At 39.4% G+C, this 18,251-nt stretch overlaps 1 protein-coding gene across 2 annotated transcripts in view; it reads left to right on the top strand.

The window, feature by feature from the left end:
* Window positions 1–18,251, top strand: part of LOC146703204 (zinc finger protein 385B-like) — an 81,703-nt gene that overhangs the window by 38,008 nt on the left and 25,444 nt on the right. Inside the window, exon 1 of one of the 2 annotated variants that reach the window (XM_085466350.1) lies at window positions 9,853–10,212. The exons of the other annotated variant lie outside the window; for it this stretch is intronic. Within the exon in view, the coding sequence (XP_085322476.1) occupies window positions 10,203–10,212 (10 nt within the window). The 5' untranslated portion in view covers window positions 9,853–10,202. Of the gene's footprint in view, window positions 1–9,852; window positions 10,213–18,251 lie in introns of those variants that run through there. 2 annotated transcript variants of the gene reach the window in all.

The raw sequence follows: 18,251 nt of genomic DNA, 5'->3' as shown, positions 1-18,251 counted from the left end.
TAAGGACAATAAACAATGAAATGTTGTGACTTTAGGTATATCTTTTTGAGGGACAACTGCAGCAAGAACATAAACTAAGGTTAGCCAGCTTGCTGCTAAGCTAGGTATCAAGCATCTTATCTAGCAATTTTCATTACTAGCAAAGTCAGTTTTATTAAAGGCCCCAGTCTCACAGACCTAGAGACTGGTTAGTGATCATCCGTAAAAGTGTTTATTCCAGGACTGGCCTGCAAATCATTTTTGGAAGTTGCTGGGTGATATTGGTCACAAAAAAGGTGCTAAGCTAAAAACCTTGCAGTTGTTTGCTATGTTTTCTGATGGAAAGAAACCCTTGCAAACAACTCACAAGGTGGCAGTGAAAGTGTGAAGAGTACGATGCAAACCAGCAACAGAGACTGCCAACTTTCAAAGTAAAAGTTGCAACTTTGAAAAAGTTGGGCATGTTGGTTACAATGGGAAGGCACAACTTTTACTGTGAAGACAAATATTCCAGTTTATGTGACACTTTTTCCAGACAACCAGAGGTTGCCAGGATATCGCCAGTCATAGTATGCATTTGTGACTGAGGCCTAAAAAAGCCCAACTGGCCAAGCAGCTATCAGGGGGAAATGGACTTAATGTCAGCAGGGCGTTCAGTTATCGTTGATTTTTTTTTTTTTTTTTTTGGATTCAGATTTGATTCTGAGCTCTCTTTCTTCTGACTAATGTTGCCTAATGTTCACCGTCCTGCTAACACTGAAGAACTGCAACTCAATTCATTCATTCAACATCATCTTACTTGCTACGGTTTAACTACACAACGTGTATCTGGTGAAGTGGTTGCCTTGTTGGATTATCAAACAGGGATGTCTGTCTGGCCAAAACTTATGAAGGATTCAAATTTGGCCCAGTGGATAGTTTTGCACAGTGTAGAATTTTTGGGATTTGCAGATTAAAGATACATTTAACTTTGATATTGTTTACTATGACAGATGATGAATGCTGAGTCATTATTGGTAAATGTTTTGTGCTTTTCCTGTAAAGATAAATCAACTATTTTAAAACGTGAACAAGAGGCTTGTTTGTGGTGCACTATTAGATGTGGTTTGTCGTTTTGTCACAACCATCTCATCCACTAATTGATGGATAAGATGAGAGTCACTCATCAGTCCCTCCGGGTAGAGGCCCTCTCGATTTTTCACAAGGGGCACAGGCTGATTTCACACCTGCCATGTTTGAACGACTTAAATGAACCCCACAGCATCTGACCTCATTTTGTTTGAGCTGCTGTGAATTGAGCAGTAAACAGCGAACAGTTTCTCCACCTAAAATTATTTATGAAACTGTTTATTTAGGACAAATCTGCAGGATCTTTTAATGTTTTAAGTTGAACTTAAACCATTAAAAGATCCTGCAGATTAAAATATATAGCAATTAATGTCTTCCATTGCCAATTTTCCCCTCAGATAATTGATATTGTATGGTCAATAAAATGTCTGAAAACAATTAAAAAATGCAATCTGTATTCAAAAGGCATCGTCTCCAACTGCTTTGCAATGTCCAGTGAACCAAGTTATATTTAATGTATCCTCAGAAGACAAGGAAAAGCAAAAATGTTTGTATTTAAAATGCTACAAGCAAAATATATGAACAATAACGAACACAAAAAATCCATCATAAGAATAGTTGATATTCTGTGGATGAAACAACTGATCATTGGAGTTTTACTACAAAATAAATGTGGCACATGCACATACCTTAAAAATAATAGCAAAAAAGAATAGTGAAAAATTAGTGAAGCAATAAAAATTCAACCCCATAAAGGGATTTGTATGATCTCTCTCACACACCTGTGTCAGGAAGCCATTCTCTCTGTTGCCTTTCCTGCAGAAAAGAGGAGAAAAAGAGGACGGTCTGAGTCAATTAAGGTGACTGTTACTATAATTCGGTCTGCACTGCAATGAAACCAACCTAATAATACCCGTTCCCTTCTCGCAGCTGAACTGTCTTTGCCTTTATTTAGCTTCATGAAGCGATTTGCTCAAATGAAAAGAGATTTTAATCGGGTGTTTCTCACTGGGGGCCGTTTGAAAAGGGAACAGAGCAAAGCACTTTCCACTTGCTACACTGAACTACAGGACAACGGTGGACTCGTTTCAATTCAAGGTTATCGTTTTAGGATTTCCGATATAACGTGTGTGCTGGTGAGATATAAGTCCCTTCAGACAAGCTCATTATGTTAATCTGACAGCAATTTACATGTCGGCCTCAAGCAAAAATATGCACAATGGTCAGTTTGAGGTGTTGTGACAGTCTTACCAGGTCAGGTTAAATGTGAAGGAAGAGAAAACTGTGGGCATCTTGTGCTATTAGTTATTACTTCTTATGCATCATATCTGTTAAATACACCAGCAAAACTGAGGAAAGGTGCTGCAGAGCATTGATCTTGTTATATCAGATCTGTCTGTCCCCCCACCACGATGTTGCCATAAAGGACCAAGGGCGTTCAGTTTCTGTTTGCATATTTTCAAGCCAGCTGTGGGGACGAATCAGCAAAGGTTCCCCAAAACACTTTAAATGCAGCATGTGAATCCTGACTTTACAGGGATTGTGCACTGTTGGATATTTAAAGAAAAAAAACCATGCAGCATAGACAGAACATCCTGAAATTGAATAGAAAATTGATTTGTACATTTAAGATGTGGAAGGAAGCATTTCTGCTACAAAGGTTTGTCTGTGTTTAGAGGTAAATGGTACAATCAGAATCAGAAACTTTATTGTCATTGTCATGAGAACAACGAAATTAAGAATGGTCCCCGATCATTGCATCATCCCTAGCAATATCAAAATATAAATAAAACAATAAAATTCAATAAATAAAATAGATAGAATACTTAAAATACTAATAAGATATAACAGTAAAACATTCACATACATTCCCACACACATGCTTCAGACCGTGCATAGATTAACACAAGAGTGGCGTGATGGACATTTTTTTGTAGTATTCAGATGTGTTATTGCAGTTGGATAACAGCTGTGTTTGAGTCTATTAGTCCTTGCTCTGATTGCCCTGTACCGTCTGCCTGAGGGCAACAGTTCGAACAGGGAGTGGCCAGGATGTGAGGTGTCTTTTATGATGTTTTGGGCCTTTTTAAAACAGTGGGCGTTGTGTACACAACGCCCACAGTATAAACAGCGTTTATACTGCTCTTTAAAATTTCGACATGAATTATTCTGCTTTATTGCTTTCACACACAGCTCACAGAGTTTGGTGCTTGATCACTTTGGTTGTTCAAAAAGTTTCTCTCATTTTCTCCCCACTGTCATTTTTTGTCATTTTATCTTTGTTGAGAAAAACAAGAATAAAAGAATTCAAACTATGTTCAGTTTATCTGCCTCATGTTTATAGTTGCAGATGGAGGCAGGAATGGTCAGGTACAGACCAAAACAACCACAACGAGACCCTTTGACTTTGTTTATGATGACAACTTGATTTAACCCTGATCTGAATCAACTATGTGGTGTTTCTGGAATATTGTAGCGTACCAAACTATAGCCACTAGCAGCTGTTAGGAGTAAACGCTCCATCTTATCCACTAGACTGGAGCACAGCACCTTCTTCTTGTATTTACTTTTGTTGTCCCACCTCCGAGACATGATTTACAATGATGCATTTTGGTTCTGCTGTTTGGAGTTTTCTCTGTTAAAAGAAACCAAACCACAGGAAGAAGCTACAAGTTTACAATATCAACAACTGATTTGGGCTGGATTAAATTAACTCTAGTCCTGAAAACAAACCCAAAAGACACCCTAAGTCAGAAATCTAAAAGAAAAACACATAAAAAATGTATGTGCACTGGCTCATATATTACCTGTATATAAATGTCACTTCTGTGTGTAAGCTAAATTGCACCTTTTGCTAAAAAGTTACTGTTTCAAACTGTACATGGATTTCTAGTCTAATTTATTAAAAATCTTTTCAAGTATATGTGTTTAAAGCAAAGACAAATGATTTTCAGAGTTTTTCAGAGACGTGACCTCCAACATTTCCTGCACCGTTTATAACAATTTAGCCAGTGAAAGGAAAGATGAAGCTTTTTGTCTTCCATGAGCAAAATTTCCCCTCACTAATGGAAAATCTCTAATTTTCTCAGACGGGGCTCCACTGGGGATTGACTTGGCTTAATGCTTTTCTGAAGGTTGAATTATTCCTGTTATTGTATACCAACATATGTTAGAGACACCATCACAATAAATACAGGGAGTATCGTCTATATTTACTACACACAGTCTGCTGAAACAAGCTTTATCACCTGCAGTTTTTCACGGTTTGACCTCATTTCTTACAAAAGAGGCTGCTGAGCAAATGCAGCCATTTTTTTCAGATGTCACTTGATCTGTCGTAAGCTACTATTCGCCACGCCGTGAAAGCCTGGACAGGCAGCAGGGGAGGGGGGCATTTTGGCTTGGTTTTTGACTCGGTGTCTGGCAGATGAAGCATCACAACCCTCAGGGACTGATAGTGTTAGAGGAGACACCTGTTTTACAGTATTCCCAATAGCTTTGAGGTTCCAAACCCGAATAAAACAAGTGAGTAGTTTCCTGTTTGATATTCTAGATGGTAGTAGATTGGTGTGTTTGCGAATGCATGAGTCATTTTTCTGCATGTGTTGAATAGTCAGTGAATATATCTGAATAAATGAAATTCAATATAAGGCATGCTGAATTTGTGTTATTTGAACAACTGTCACTATTTCAGATAGCTTGGATTGATAAATAAGTATAAGCTAGTAATTAAATGGTATTATAGAAATTACAACCTGTGTATGTGGTGAGCTTTGCTGTTTTGTAAACCTTTTGTTTCTCTCCCCTGCTTCCCCCCAAACCCTTTCCAAGTCTATGATTTCCATAAGTAACGTGGCATGTCAGTCACACACACTGAAACCATAAATAGAGGCATACACAGCCAATGTTCAGTAGGTCCATGGCGAGCTGAAAGCATAATGCGCGTAGCCGACATACGATCATTGTGCTCGAGGCCGTCTCCCTGCACTTTCATTTGAATGCTGCAGCCTGAAATCAAGTGTAAAACTGTCAGGATTTGTCAGTGTTGTGCTTCCACGCCACTCTTATTTGAGTGGACAAGGAGCCAGCAAGGAGCACACGGGGCAGACACAAGCTCTGTGTGTGTGGTTGTAATACTCATGTTGTGGGGACATAGATCTGTTCACACACTGACATTGTGATGACCCAGAGACAAAAAGCAGGACATCGTAATGTTTTCATTAACCCGAAGACTGAAGATTTGATTCAAGGCTAGATATAGTTTTGGGTAGACAGGTAGTGGTTATGGTCAGGTTTAGAGTAAGTCTATAGGACATGAATGCAAGCCACTGAGGTGATGGAAGTGTGTGTGTGTGTGTGTGTGTGTGTGTGTGTGTGTGTGTGTGTTAACACTTGTGTAACACTGGAGGCCACAGTTTCAGGCTAGAGACTGTGAGAATAATCGTGTTTATCTGAAGTGATTGTGGTGACTGCTGAATGAATAACAATGCAGTGTGTACAAGCCATTGTGTTGCTTCTGCAAACATTCAGTAGAGTCAGATTTTCACTGAAACGACGCCCCTCTGTCCAACTTAAATCACTCAGTGGCCAAACTTAAGGCTAATGCATACTCTCTAAAGAGGGATTAATATTTAAAATCACAGTAAAACATCCCAGCAACATGGATAGTTCTTACAGCCTATTGAAAGCTGTTATAGGTACCTAGAGTGGGATGGAATTTGCAGTGCCATATTCAAAGGTGCTGTTACAAGTATTATTTCATTTATTGCTGCAGAGGTACTATATAGGTTGGTGTAGTAAAAGTTGCAATATTATTAAGAGATGTAATGAAAGAAAAGGCACTTGAGGACAAGTTCAAGTAGAGACAGGACGTATTATGCAGACATAAACAGACTTTAGAAGTGTGAAATAGAATAGGAGATAAAAATAAGCTCAGCTAGACGAAAGGCAGATTTAACCGAAGAACGAAAACTACTATTCACCAGTGTCGACAGTGGTAATGCCAAGATTGGGCTGTGGCTGATACAGCGCAACTCAAAAGAACCATTTGAGGTAAATATCGCATAGAAAGCATATAAAGTGCTTCATTCAAGCTATAAGAATCGCAGCGGAGCATGACAGAGCAGCGCTGGATTCAGCTCTGCTCTACAGTGTGTCAATAGAGTAATCATCAGAAGATTAGGCAGGAAAATTAGCCAGCTATTCGTTGAGCAATAATCTATCCCACCTGCTCATTAAAATAAACACTGAATCTCAAATAGTTTAAATCAGCGCTGAGTGGAGAAAGAGCTGCACCATCAATATGCTAAGTGAGCATCTCGACTTCTCAAGCAGAGTTTTAAGTCGTTTTGGAAAACTGGGGTGTTTTTTGTAATGGATCAAAATATGCAAATGAATTATACCTTTGCATAATTATATTGAAATACAGTACATTTGCATGGCTACAATTTATTATCCCTCATATCGTCATTTACCCCGTCTCAATTTTCTGAAGAAATTTGCATTAACTTATGCTTAATTTTTTTCTGTCTTTCAAATTAATAACTTTATTTGTAAAGCAGTTAAACATGGCTTTGCTCAGTTCGCCAGGGTGTTCGCTGCAATAGTATTTGTTATGGTAAGTCAAACGAAGTAGCATGTGGTGGCTAATGTTAGCAAATGTTGATGTGTCGATTTTAGATGAGATTCGATTTTTAGATTTGGCTGCGGAGCTGTTTGTGTAGTGTTGTGAAGCAGCGTCCTGTCACACACACACAAGTGCAGGGATGTCAACTCATACAGCCTACCTTTATCTTAAGTGTGACCAACCAATAAAACTCCCCTTTCTGTCAGTGTAAAAAAAATAACTTTACATTTACTCCATGAGATATTTTAATGTAAGAAAAGAAGTGTCACGGCTGCCGAGACGAGCCGTGTGGATTTAGAAGGAGGACCCAAAATGCAGGCAGTGGATGAGATACCGGTGGTTTTATTTACAGAGGTGTAGTGGCAAACAAACAGTGGGGCATAACAAACAACTAAAGACACCTAAACTGGGAGAACTAAAAATAACAGACCTGGGAGCATATGACAACGGATGATGAATAGCAGAGAGACGCAGACGAGGAACAGGACACCGTGGACCACAGGGTCACAGACTGACACGGAGGAACACAGACGAACCGGCAACAGGCAGGAGAACACACAGGGCTTAAATACACACACCAGTAATCAGGGGATGAGCGACAGGAGGGCAACACAGCTGGGAGGAATCTGGGCTGACGGGACAGGGGAAACGTAAACTGATCACACTCACATACGACACGGACCTTCACAATAAAACAGGAAACTCAGATACATGGAACCAGACAAGACATTGAACTAAACAGACAGATTCACAAACAGATGGGGAGACACCATAGACAGACAGATACAGACGCAGACTCAGAGGCAGATCGAAAATAACACAGAACTTAAACAATCATCATCTAGAAAATGATAACAAACTAAAAGCGCTGGGTCACCGACCCAGGACCATGACGAGAAGTGTCATTTCAGCAGGACGTCACAGTTTTTGTACATTATAAAAACAAAATGCTGTTGTAGTAAATTAAAGAAACCCGTCAGCATGACTCTTTGGGCTCAAGTTGTAAGAAATAAATGTGTAAAATTACAGAAAAAGCTCTGGCTTGTGGTTATTATAAAACCGAACATTTTTGTTAATTCACAGAAACCTCCCTTTTTTCTTTTGCTCTGAAATTAATGTAAAAATTTGTAAATACTGTAAACTCTAATAAATTTCGATCTATTCAACAGTGAAAATAAAACGACAGCAACTTTTCTGTCATCACTTAATTACATTGGTTTAGTATGAGTGGCTATGGGGGAGGTCTGTATCATTAGGAAAAGCTGCAAACTTGTTCAAATGCAGTTGAAAGTCCAAAGTATATGCTGTCCTTCATATTTTTCAAAGGAGTCCAATGGCCCAGATTGGTGTTTTTGCTGGGTCAATTTTGGTCCTCAGGCCTTATGTTTGACAACCCTGCTCTAGCGCAACGTTATAGTATCAGATGCAGTAGATACATGTGTAAAAGCTGATTAAGAACACTTAAAAAAAAAAAAAGTAGAAAATTGTAACACAAGGTGGTTTGAATGCTTCTGAAGCATGTTTGAGCTAGGGCTGGGTATCGTCACTGATTTCTAGAATCGATTCAATTCCGATTCACAAGGCCCCGAATCGATTCGATCCACGATTCGATTTAATTCGATTCGATTTAAATCTGGGAAATTTTGACAGTCAGAAATATTATAATTCAGATCAGTACATTTACATATTTTTGTATCAATAAAAAGGAAGCTGACACACGCAAGACTTTATCACAGGTGTGAGCATCACAGCAGATGCCTTTGTGTCAAAGTAGCTGAGGATAAAACACAGAAAAACATGAAGGTGATTTTCCTGGCCTGGGATTTTATAAAAAATATTCTGCAGTACATCAAAAACGAAAGAAAACCATTAATCAACATATGAACATCACCTCTGAAGTTACAGCGGTTTTATTACAGACACAGCGTTTTGCATTTTGAATAATTTTAAAAAGTTTAAATTTGTTCAGTATTGAACAGCAGAAATGAGGTTTTCTTTTCGGAAGAATGTAAAAGGGAAAAAACAGCGGCCGACAGCCTGTAAACAACAGTAGACTTGTGCGTAACAAGCAAGCGAATAATGAAGAAAGGGAAACTGTTCTTGAAGTACAGAGAGAGAGCTGTGCATCGCAGTGGAAGCAAAACAGTAAAAGTCTGAGTGAATTCATGACGATGTTTATGTGAAGCGTTTGGATCTTCTTTTGCTGCTGGTTCGGTCAATATTGTTTGGAGAGAGATCAAACTAACAGCTTTAGAATCGGCGCATAAAGGGCGTGCACACAAAGCGCAGACCCGCCGACAGATCAGAGTCAGCGAGCTGTCGGCTTTCAGCCCCGACTGTGAGAAAAGCGACATCTAACTGATTCTGATCCGCGGGTCCCGCTGTGTGTTTAAGTCTTTGTGCAGAATCCGTGTTCCTGCTCTCATTTACTGTCTTAACTGTTTGGTGGTTCTTGAAATTTTGTGAGATTTCACCTGAGATTCTGGCATTTTGGGCAAAATAAATTTATATTAAAAAATCGATTCAGGATTTTAATGAATCGATTTTACGTTATCCAAGCCAGAATCGATTTTAATCGATGAATCGATTATAAGAACCCACCCCTAGTTTGAGCTGAGCTCGGCTGTTTAATTATGATTGTGATCATATCAGTCATGCCTTAGTAGCGGTGAAAAAATAATGAGTTTGTGCTGCGTGAACTCTGTGTTTAATTGAATCCTCTCCACGTACAACCTCTTGGAAATGTAAAGCTAGAGTGAAGGACTAATTTACTCTGATAAACCGGACTGCACTCTGCACATAAACACTGTATCATCTGGATATGGATGCACATTTTTAAAATATTTTACCCACAATGGTAACTTACGAACAACATAGCAGGGCTGCATTTTAAGCAGACTGAAAAGGACCAATGATAAATGACGCCTATTGTTGTCAAGTAATGCCAGGAAGGAAACTGCCTTTGAGTGCCCTTAAGGGAGCATGCAGGTGTGAACCTTGAATAGAAAACGCTGCTGAGAAGAAGAAGAAGAAGCAAGGAAAGGGGGGAGATGTGGGAAGTTCATGTTGTTAACAGCCAGTCCTCTCCCAGCTCCCCCATCTCTCTCTCTCCCCTCTTTCGCTCTCCCTTACATACTCATACTGGTAAAAGAATACACACTTGCTCTTCAGACACTCTCAGCCTCCTTTCTTTCTCCTCCGCTCCTCAATCTGCCTCGCTTCTGTCTCTCCTTTCGTCTCATAAAGGGCAGCGCGATCAGCAGAGCATGACACTTTTAATTGAAGCACACATGTGCCGTGCTTTCGCTGCGGCACTTTGGATCATAGCCAAGACGTGTCACTGACTGCGAAAGGATCGTCACAATCAAAGTGGAGAGAAGAAAGATACAGTAAAGAGACGGAGAAAATTATCTGCGACTTTGTTGGGGTTTTTTTGGACAACTTCTGTGATGGGAGATCAGCCAGCAGGAGAAGCCTGAATCAAGAGCAGAAGAAAGTGGCAAACAGAGGAAGCTTAAAACACGTGGAGATGCTGTTAGGTAAGGCTGTTACTTTTAAGATTCGTGCCAATACTCCTAATTTGTGGGAAAGTAACTGAGGACTTATCTTTTTTCTTTTGTGCCTCCATTTGCCTAAATGCATGCGAGCGCTCTGCTGTCAATGTGTGTTTTACAACAATGACTTCACATCACAGCTCAAGGGCAGGCTCGGTCTCCTGCCTACCATCTGCCCTCATTCAGTTCCTCTGCATCCAAAATGAGTCCCCGGCCTGTTTGTTTTCATAATTGACCCCTTTTTGATGGAGCCAAGTGTGGAGTTCAGACCAATACAAACCTGCCGTTCCCAGATGTGTCAAGTCATTTTAAAGCCACACAAGAACATTGCTGATATCACGGTGCAGATTGCTGGCAATTATGTCTTTGCGTCCCCAGGGAAATATGCCCAGATTAGCTTGCATAATTGGAGCCTGTTAAAGATAAAGGCAGTGTGGGGATTTTTAGTCATTTGTGTTTGGGGTTTTTGTTTTTTGTTTAGATAAGGCATCAAATTTATTGCATTTAAAGTATTTGAATTCAGGATCTGTTTGGTGCGATGTTAAAGTCCATCTGATTTACCATCTGATTTTTAAGTAGGCAGAGGAACTTACCTTCTCACGTTTTACTTGACCTGTTAATAAATGTGTTTATTTTTTTTAATCTACCTTAGAGCTTATTATTTCAGTTAAAACCAAATTGATTTGCAAGTCTGTCTGCGACACGAGGCTCACTCATTTGTGGGTTTCCCCGCAGCACAGAATGCCAACACAGTCCTTCACAAACTGTTTATTTTAACGCACACACTTGCAACACATTCACAGAGCTGCCGCTTTACAAGCCCAGCTCTGCACAAGCTTTCTTAGCAGTCCCCTTTCTCCATGCCGAATTCTCCCTTTGCCGTGTTGTGCACTCCTGTTACTGTCCCCCCACACCCCAGCATTCTGCTAAAATAAAGAGAGAGGAAGTGATTAACCCATGCACAATAGGTGCACCATTCACCCCAATTGACAATGCCTTCTGAGCCATCAGCTCCACCTCTTCCATCTGTACCCCTTACTACTTTTCTCTTGGTTATTTCTGGGCAGTTTGAGGTAGTTTACACTATTTTCTCACAAGTAACATAACTCATTTCCTGCCTTTTGTGTTTATAATAGCTTTCTTATCAGGATGAGACATAATTCTTTAGCCAATAGAATTACCAGGAAGGCTACGTTTAAAATTATGTGTATCCACGTATTTTGGAATTTCTGCAGCTTATGGATACACACAACTCCGTGGATGAAAATGCAGAGCATGTCTATGTGGTTGCTTTAGGCTCTTTCGCCTTTAAACAGCAGATTAAGGGGATCAAAGGGAAACAGCTGAAGAGACGATAACTATGAGAGTTTTGCCTGGTGGCCATACTGCATCTGTTCTTGCCTCTCCACCACTTGTCAAAAGCTCAGATTTGAGCTTGCAGTGACATCCTGTATGTGTAAATCTGATCTCTGTGCACCATTACATCAGTCTGATACAAAATCCTAGAATAAAATTTTTGAATTTTTCTCAGCTTTCAATTTTATGATTATTACTTTTCTCTGAGAGTAGTAGAATATATATAGAATATAAAATAATCATTTTATCATTGCAATAAGAACTTGTGTAATAAATATACAAATGCAATGAGTAAAATTTTTTAACTTTTTACCTTTTAAATAAAGAGGATTCTACTGATACATCCAGCAAGCTTCACCCTGACCATCGTTATGATTTTAGAGGATCCAACATCCGACTGATACAATGTCATGTTTAAAACCTTCATGGAAAAAATAACATAGTGTGAGCTCAATAGCTAATATGTACAATTCAATATTTGGTTATTTAGTGCGCATCATATCATAAATGCTAAACTGAACAATATTTTCACACATTAAGATTTTATTGATTTCCCTTAGGCAGGATTGACATACTCTATATGGACAGACATACTGGGCCACTTACAGATTACAACTGCAGGAACTGTTGAGCCATGGAAGTCCAGGCACACAATTTTTGTGCTGATGTAAATACCAGAGTGGGTTTCCTGTGGTTTCTAAACAATAGTTTAGTCATAATACCACTTAGAGTTGATTGTGGAATATCTAAGAGGGAAGAAATGTCATGATCTCACTTGTTGCAGCTGTGGCATCTATTACAATACCGCACTCAACTTCAGTGAGATCTTTACAGAAGTGTTTACAAAGGCAGATTTCATGGCTAGCTTCTTTATTTTATACAACTGTGGTAATGTGGCTGAAAACACCTGAATTAAATGGGTAAGTTATGACCTATATCGTCTACTTATGGTATCACCCTGCAACAATCCAGTGCAATAGCACTGGTCCTTGTTTCATACCATATAATGCAGTTGTTCACATACTTCTTATAGTAGAAAACACAAGACAATCAACTAATGAGCTACTCAGGTCATGCAATAAAAAGGCTGATAAATCTTTGGTAGAATTAGGGGTGCACATTGCACATACCAGTTTATATTATTGCACCGCCAGAAAGTAGTCCTGTGACAGTGAAACTATTGTATTATTAGGTTTGTCCCCTACATAAAGTGTTGGAACACAATAATCAAAGTGAGAAAAGAGTCCCTGTGGTGTTTAGTCTGCACCTGAGAGCAATGACTGTTTTGCTGCATGTGCTGAAAAGTTTCTTGAGCATCTTCCCATTAGACTCACCTCCACCAGCTCCCAGAACAGAACTTGGGATCCTAATCAGTTTAAGTCTGGGGTTTGCTGCCTTTACCCTGCTGATGCAACTCAAAAAGACCACGCTCACAACCCCACTGTGTCACATGCTGTTGAAGGACCTTTATCAGTAAATGGAGTCGATTCTGCTTCTTTTTGAATCAGTGTCTGTCTCCAAGTACGTCTCCTCCCAGCTTAACTTTATACAGCCAACAATTGCTGTGTCTTCACAGAATTACTGCAAATATAACAACTGTGATCATTCCTTGATGCTCGACACACACACAGTGAAAAGGAAGGGCGTTAAAGCAGGCCCCTGCGGTGCTGCTCACTGTGCTGTCAGAAGGGCACCTCTGCAGCCGGACGTACTGTGCTCTACCCTCAAGGAAATTTGGAATCAAGGCTAAAAGTATAGCACCCACCTTCATGTCTGAGCTTTATAAGAAGTCAGATGGTATTTGAAGTATTGTAGAAGTTGCAAAATTTGACGCTCGCAGTATTGCCTGCCACACGTTTTTGTTTTTAATGTACTCTTAATTTGATCTGTTATTGTATATTTTACACATGTTGGTATGGGATATTGTATTTGTTTTAAATGTTATATACTTATGTGGCATGTGTATTTTGACTTTTGTCGCCATGATGCCAGGTCTTTCTTGGAAATGAGATTTTTAATCTCAATGAGATTTTTTTTACCTGGATAAATAAAGGACTAATAAATTCAGATGGTGAATGATGCTCAGCCATAGCCTTGTAGTCATAGAGGGTGGAGAGATTCTTTAATTCTTTAAGCCCGGTTAGTTCTGATATTTTATTGTCTCAATTAAAATGGTTAAATATGTTTATTAATAAAGTTTTTTTTTATGTGTAGAGTAGTTTGGCTACAAGCTACCATGATGCAAATTGGACTGCTCTACGTCTGCACAGCTAAAGAAGTTTCTCACTTCACCTTTCCTTTTAATCACTGGAACAGAGAAATTCCCATTCATGCAAATTAAGCGTGATTTTACGACGCATCATATTAGCTACGAGACATTAATCTGTGTTCTGTGTGGGTGGCGAGATTCAAAATAAGCTAGTCAGTGTTTCTTTATGTTACAGGAAAAAGTTTCTCAGTATGTTTGCAAAGCTCGGCGTTCGTGAGTCAGTTTAAAGGGATCATTAATTTTCCTGTTGGGGGACATATTCAGAATCCAGCAGTGATAATGACCTATTATTATAATCGAAGGGTAATGAGTATGGAACAGTAAGGTTTTAACTGCAGTATAGATTGTCTTAGAGAACAAATTTAATTAGTCTACTGTACTGACTTGATACCTTTTGCCATTGAGAGCATTTTAATTTGCTGTAGCTGATTCACAGCAATATTTGAAGCACTGTTTAGAGCATAAACAGCTTGATTTTTATATTTTTATATTTTGATTTCTTTGATTTTACTTTTATGTGTGTGAAAAAACTCTGCCAAATCATATGTAGCACATGAAAGCAGTTTTAGACATGGTCAGGATGGTGTGCTGAAGTTCAAACTGGCATAATTTGGCATGGTTGTGGGTGCCACACAGGCTGGTTTGAGTGTCTCAGGATCTGTTGATCTACTGGGATGTCCCTACACAAACGTCTCTCAGGCACAGAGGCTGCTCTAAGATAAAATATCCATTGAGCTGTGGTTCTCTGGGTAAAAATGCCTTGTCAGAGGACAATGGCCAGACTACTTGAGCTGATAAAAGGGCAGCCTTAAGTTGAAGAACCACTCGTTACAACCCAGGTGTACAGAAGAGCATCTCTGAATGCACAACATGTTGAACGTTGAGGCAGATGAGCTACAGCAACAGAAGAAGAGCACATCTGTGCCACTCCTGTCAGCTGAGAACAGTAAACCGAGGCTATAATTCACATGGGCTCACCAAAATTGGAAAGTAGAAGATTTGAGAAACACTGCCTTGTCTGAGTGTTGACTTCTGTTGCGTTATTCAGATGGTAGTGTCACAATTGGGCATTAACAAGAAAGGATTTGATCCTTCCTGCTTTGTATCAACAGTTCAGGGTGGTGGTGTTGTGATGATGTGGAGGATATTTTCTTTAGGGCACCTGTCACTATTCTTCTTTGTTTTCTTTTGCCTGACCTTGTTTGAGTCAGTTAAATTTGGTTCAAGAGGAATACAGTGTAGTATTCATCCTAATGTTTTCAGGATTAAATTGGAATCTGTGTGTTACACAGAATAAAAAAAGTGTTCTGCTTTAGTAACAGTGCATGCGTGTTATTTTGCATGTGGTCACACTGGATCTGTTTTTCTGTTGTTACTAAAGAATCTTGTCACGTAAATGTGGCAGGTTGTCTAAATCTGTGTCAACTTCTGCATGCGTGTACATTTCATGTTTTGGAGGGGCAAAGCATGAAATGGACACGGTGGATCGGCGTGTTTATTACACGCTTTGTCGTGATACTGGGTTAGCTAAATCACAGGCTGGTGCAGTAAAAAAAAAAAAAAAACTGGCACGCATCACAGTGACTGACAGCCCCAATCAGTCATTGTGGTTTGCTGACAGTGTGAGTTTGATTAGCCAGACTGGTAATGATTGCAGGAGTGCAGACACTCACATGTTCACTTGTGAAAGCATTGCACTGTTTCCTTCACCAAATCTAATGTAAATCAAAAGATTAGCAATTAAAACTTTATATTAAGTCTTGTGAGGACCTTTTTTAAGTATAGTTCTTGATTCTTGGAGCATTCAGTCTCCCAGACCTATTGTACAGTCGGTGGGGTGTTGTAAAAGGCATGTTGTGAGGTTGAATGATGGCTGATTTTAAATTGTAGGTCTCTCTCTAGATATATAATTTTGTAACTGATCACATCAGTAAAATGTGAGTGAGACACTTTATGTTTGAATGATTATCTATGAGGGCTGATTAATGTTAATTTGATAGGCTATATGTACAAATCTGTATTAAGCATCTTGATAATGGCACAATTATTATACATGCATTGGGGAAAAGCATTAAAATGATGATGAATTACACATTAATTTCCTCCTTCATATCATATTGGACTTTTAGCTGTACATGAAGAAGCTTAGGGTGACTCACATCCTGCATCATCAGGAGGGCAATTTTTTCCAGATGTATCCTGGGAATGGTGCTGCATGCCAAGACCAACTACATTAAGGCATTTTAATGGCTTAGGCACATGCCACGGATTTCTGTCATATTCTGGATTTGCCAAAAAGTCATGCACCCTCAGGATATCTGCTTCTGCAACCAGGCTGTGAGAAGGGGACGTGTGCGACACACATCACAGGACTCCTGAAGGCCTTCTACTGCATTACATCACCTGCTGCGTGTCTCCTGTGATTCAAGTAAAATCATATTTTTTAATTTTTTCAAATAATTACCTTCAGATTAAAAGTGACATTTAAATCCCATAGTGTGTGTATGTGTGTGTCATCAAAAATAGCATGAGTGACGCAGGAACTGTTTTCTAACCGTCGGCTACCAATACATCAGAGAGGCTTGAGAGTGATTAATCATGTTCTTTTGATTTGAGCCTATTCTTGTGTAATCTAAGGAACATTTTTTTATTGCTGTCAGCTTTATTGAAAATTCATTGGAACCGATTACTGCTTACCTACGTAATTTCTATTGGAACTACACCAACTACAGATTACTGGTTACTGCCCGTCTTCAGACAGTCAACAGACAAAACATGACAGCGATTCCTGGGTTTTCCATTTTATTTTTTTATCTGCATTTATTGGGTTATATTTAAATAGAAGTATTTACAAAATGTAGATTTTTTTTTGTGAAAAATGAGTGAAATTTAATGAGTTCTACATTTTGGTTATGCTGCCCCTATGAACAGAAACAGGTTATCTGAGGGTCTCTGGTACTGTCTGACATGACATAATTGGTAGTGTAACAGCTGGGCCTACTCCAAACAAGGACCCATGGGTTGGTGAATAAACATATAACTAATTGGTGAAGGGGAACAGGTGTGAAAGGCACCACAGGTGAAACTGATCCGGCGGTAAGCAGTTAACAAGAGAAACCTCCAAAGCAAGTAAAACTAACAACAATCGACAAGAGCCAAAGATTACAAAATTTATCAGGAATTAACCAAAACAAAACAGCAATCCAGTAATTATGTTTGTTTTGTTTTGTTCCTTTAGCCAGTTTTAGTTTCCCTTTATTTGACACGATAGTATAGAGCAGGGGTTCCCTATTGATCGTTTATTGGCATGCAACACTAAGTTGAACTCAGTTCTGCTCAATATTCATTTTATCTATTTATAAACTGCTACTGGTAAGAACTGACATTTCTATTTTGTCCAATTTCAGCCCGGCCTTTCCAAGCATGCATTTAGCATTTAGCTTGAACAAATCACTGTCATACACGCTTTCATTCAGCGCATCGCAGCCAACTCCTCCATAATCTCAAACTCTTTTGCTATCCCACTTAAAGAGATTAGTAACTGGGGTGTGTCATGCACATCACAGCTTTCATCCAGGGACATATCCCCAAATGCTTCTTTTCTTTCAGGGCAGAGTCCAGCAAGCACTGTTTGATAAACTCCTGATCAGAGAAATGCTTACTGTTTTTTGTGATTTTTGTGGGAAATAACAAATCTGGTCTTTACTGTGTTTTACTGTGTCTTGGATGTGTAAAGCTTGAAAAAGTCTTTGTTTTTTTGCACCGTTGTTAGCAAAGATTCAGATGTCCCACTCTGCATCAGTTAAATTCTTGTGTTACTCTGCGTGTTTAGTTTCATAAAAGCGATTCAAATTGTAATCCTTAAATGCAGCATTCTGCTCTTTAAAAACTATGTGCACCACTTTACCTGTGACCAGTAAATGAATGAAATTTGTGATTTCCCATTGACGCACAGGCCAGTTGTGAACAACCAATGGGCTACTTTGGCTCCAAATCTGTTATAGAGAGTAGACATGCACCAGGAGCAGGGGCAAGGTGGACACACCAGAAATGGTCTCAGTGGGGCTCAAACTGAGGCCCCCCTGCCGTAACCATAGCGGTCCCCAACCCCTGGTCCACGGACCCATGCCGCTCCGTGAGTCGTTTGGTACCGGGCTGCGAGAGTTGAGGCTCAGGTGTGAAATTTTTGGTTTTCAGGGTTTTTATGGTTAACTCTGTTTCCCTGGGTCTTTTCCCGTGTTGTAGTTGTGTGTCTTATTTTGAAAGAAATATTTAAGCGTTACCATAGCGACCAGAGAGCATTAAGGGGCAGAGAGGAGGGTGTTACTCTTAATGTTGTTGGTGCATTTCAGGAGGACGCTGCTAATAAAGTTACACAATTACACAGTGAATTCGCGTT

The sequence above is a fragment of the Copadichromis virginalis genome, linkage group LG8 (genome assembly GCF_057382275.1).
Source record: "Copadichromis virginalis isolate Kocher_CV1m ecotype Utaka linkage group LG8, C_Virginalis_male_GT1.1, whole genome shotgun sequence".
Taxonomy (NCBI): Eukaryota; Metazoa; Chordata; class Actinopteri; order Cichliformes; family Cichlidae; genus Copadichromis; species Copadichromis virginalis.
The sequence above is the reverse complement of the archived record's forward strand: the minus strand, read 5'-3'. Positions and strand labels throughout refer to the sequence as shown.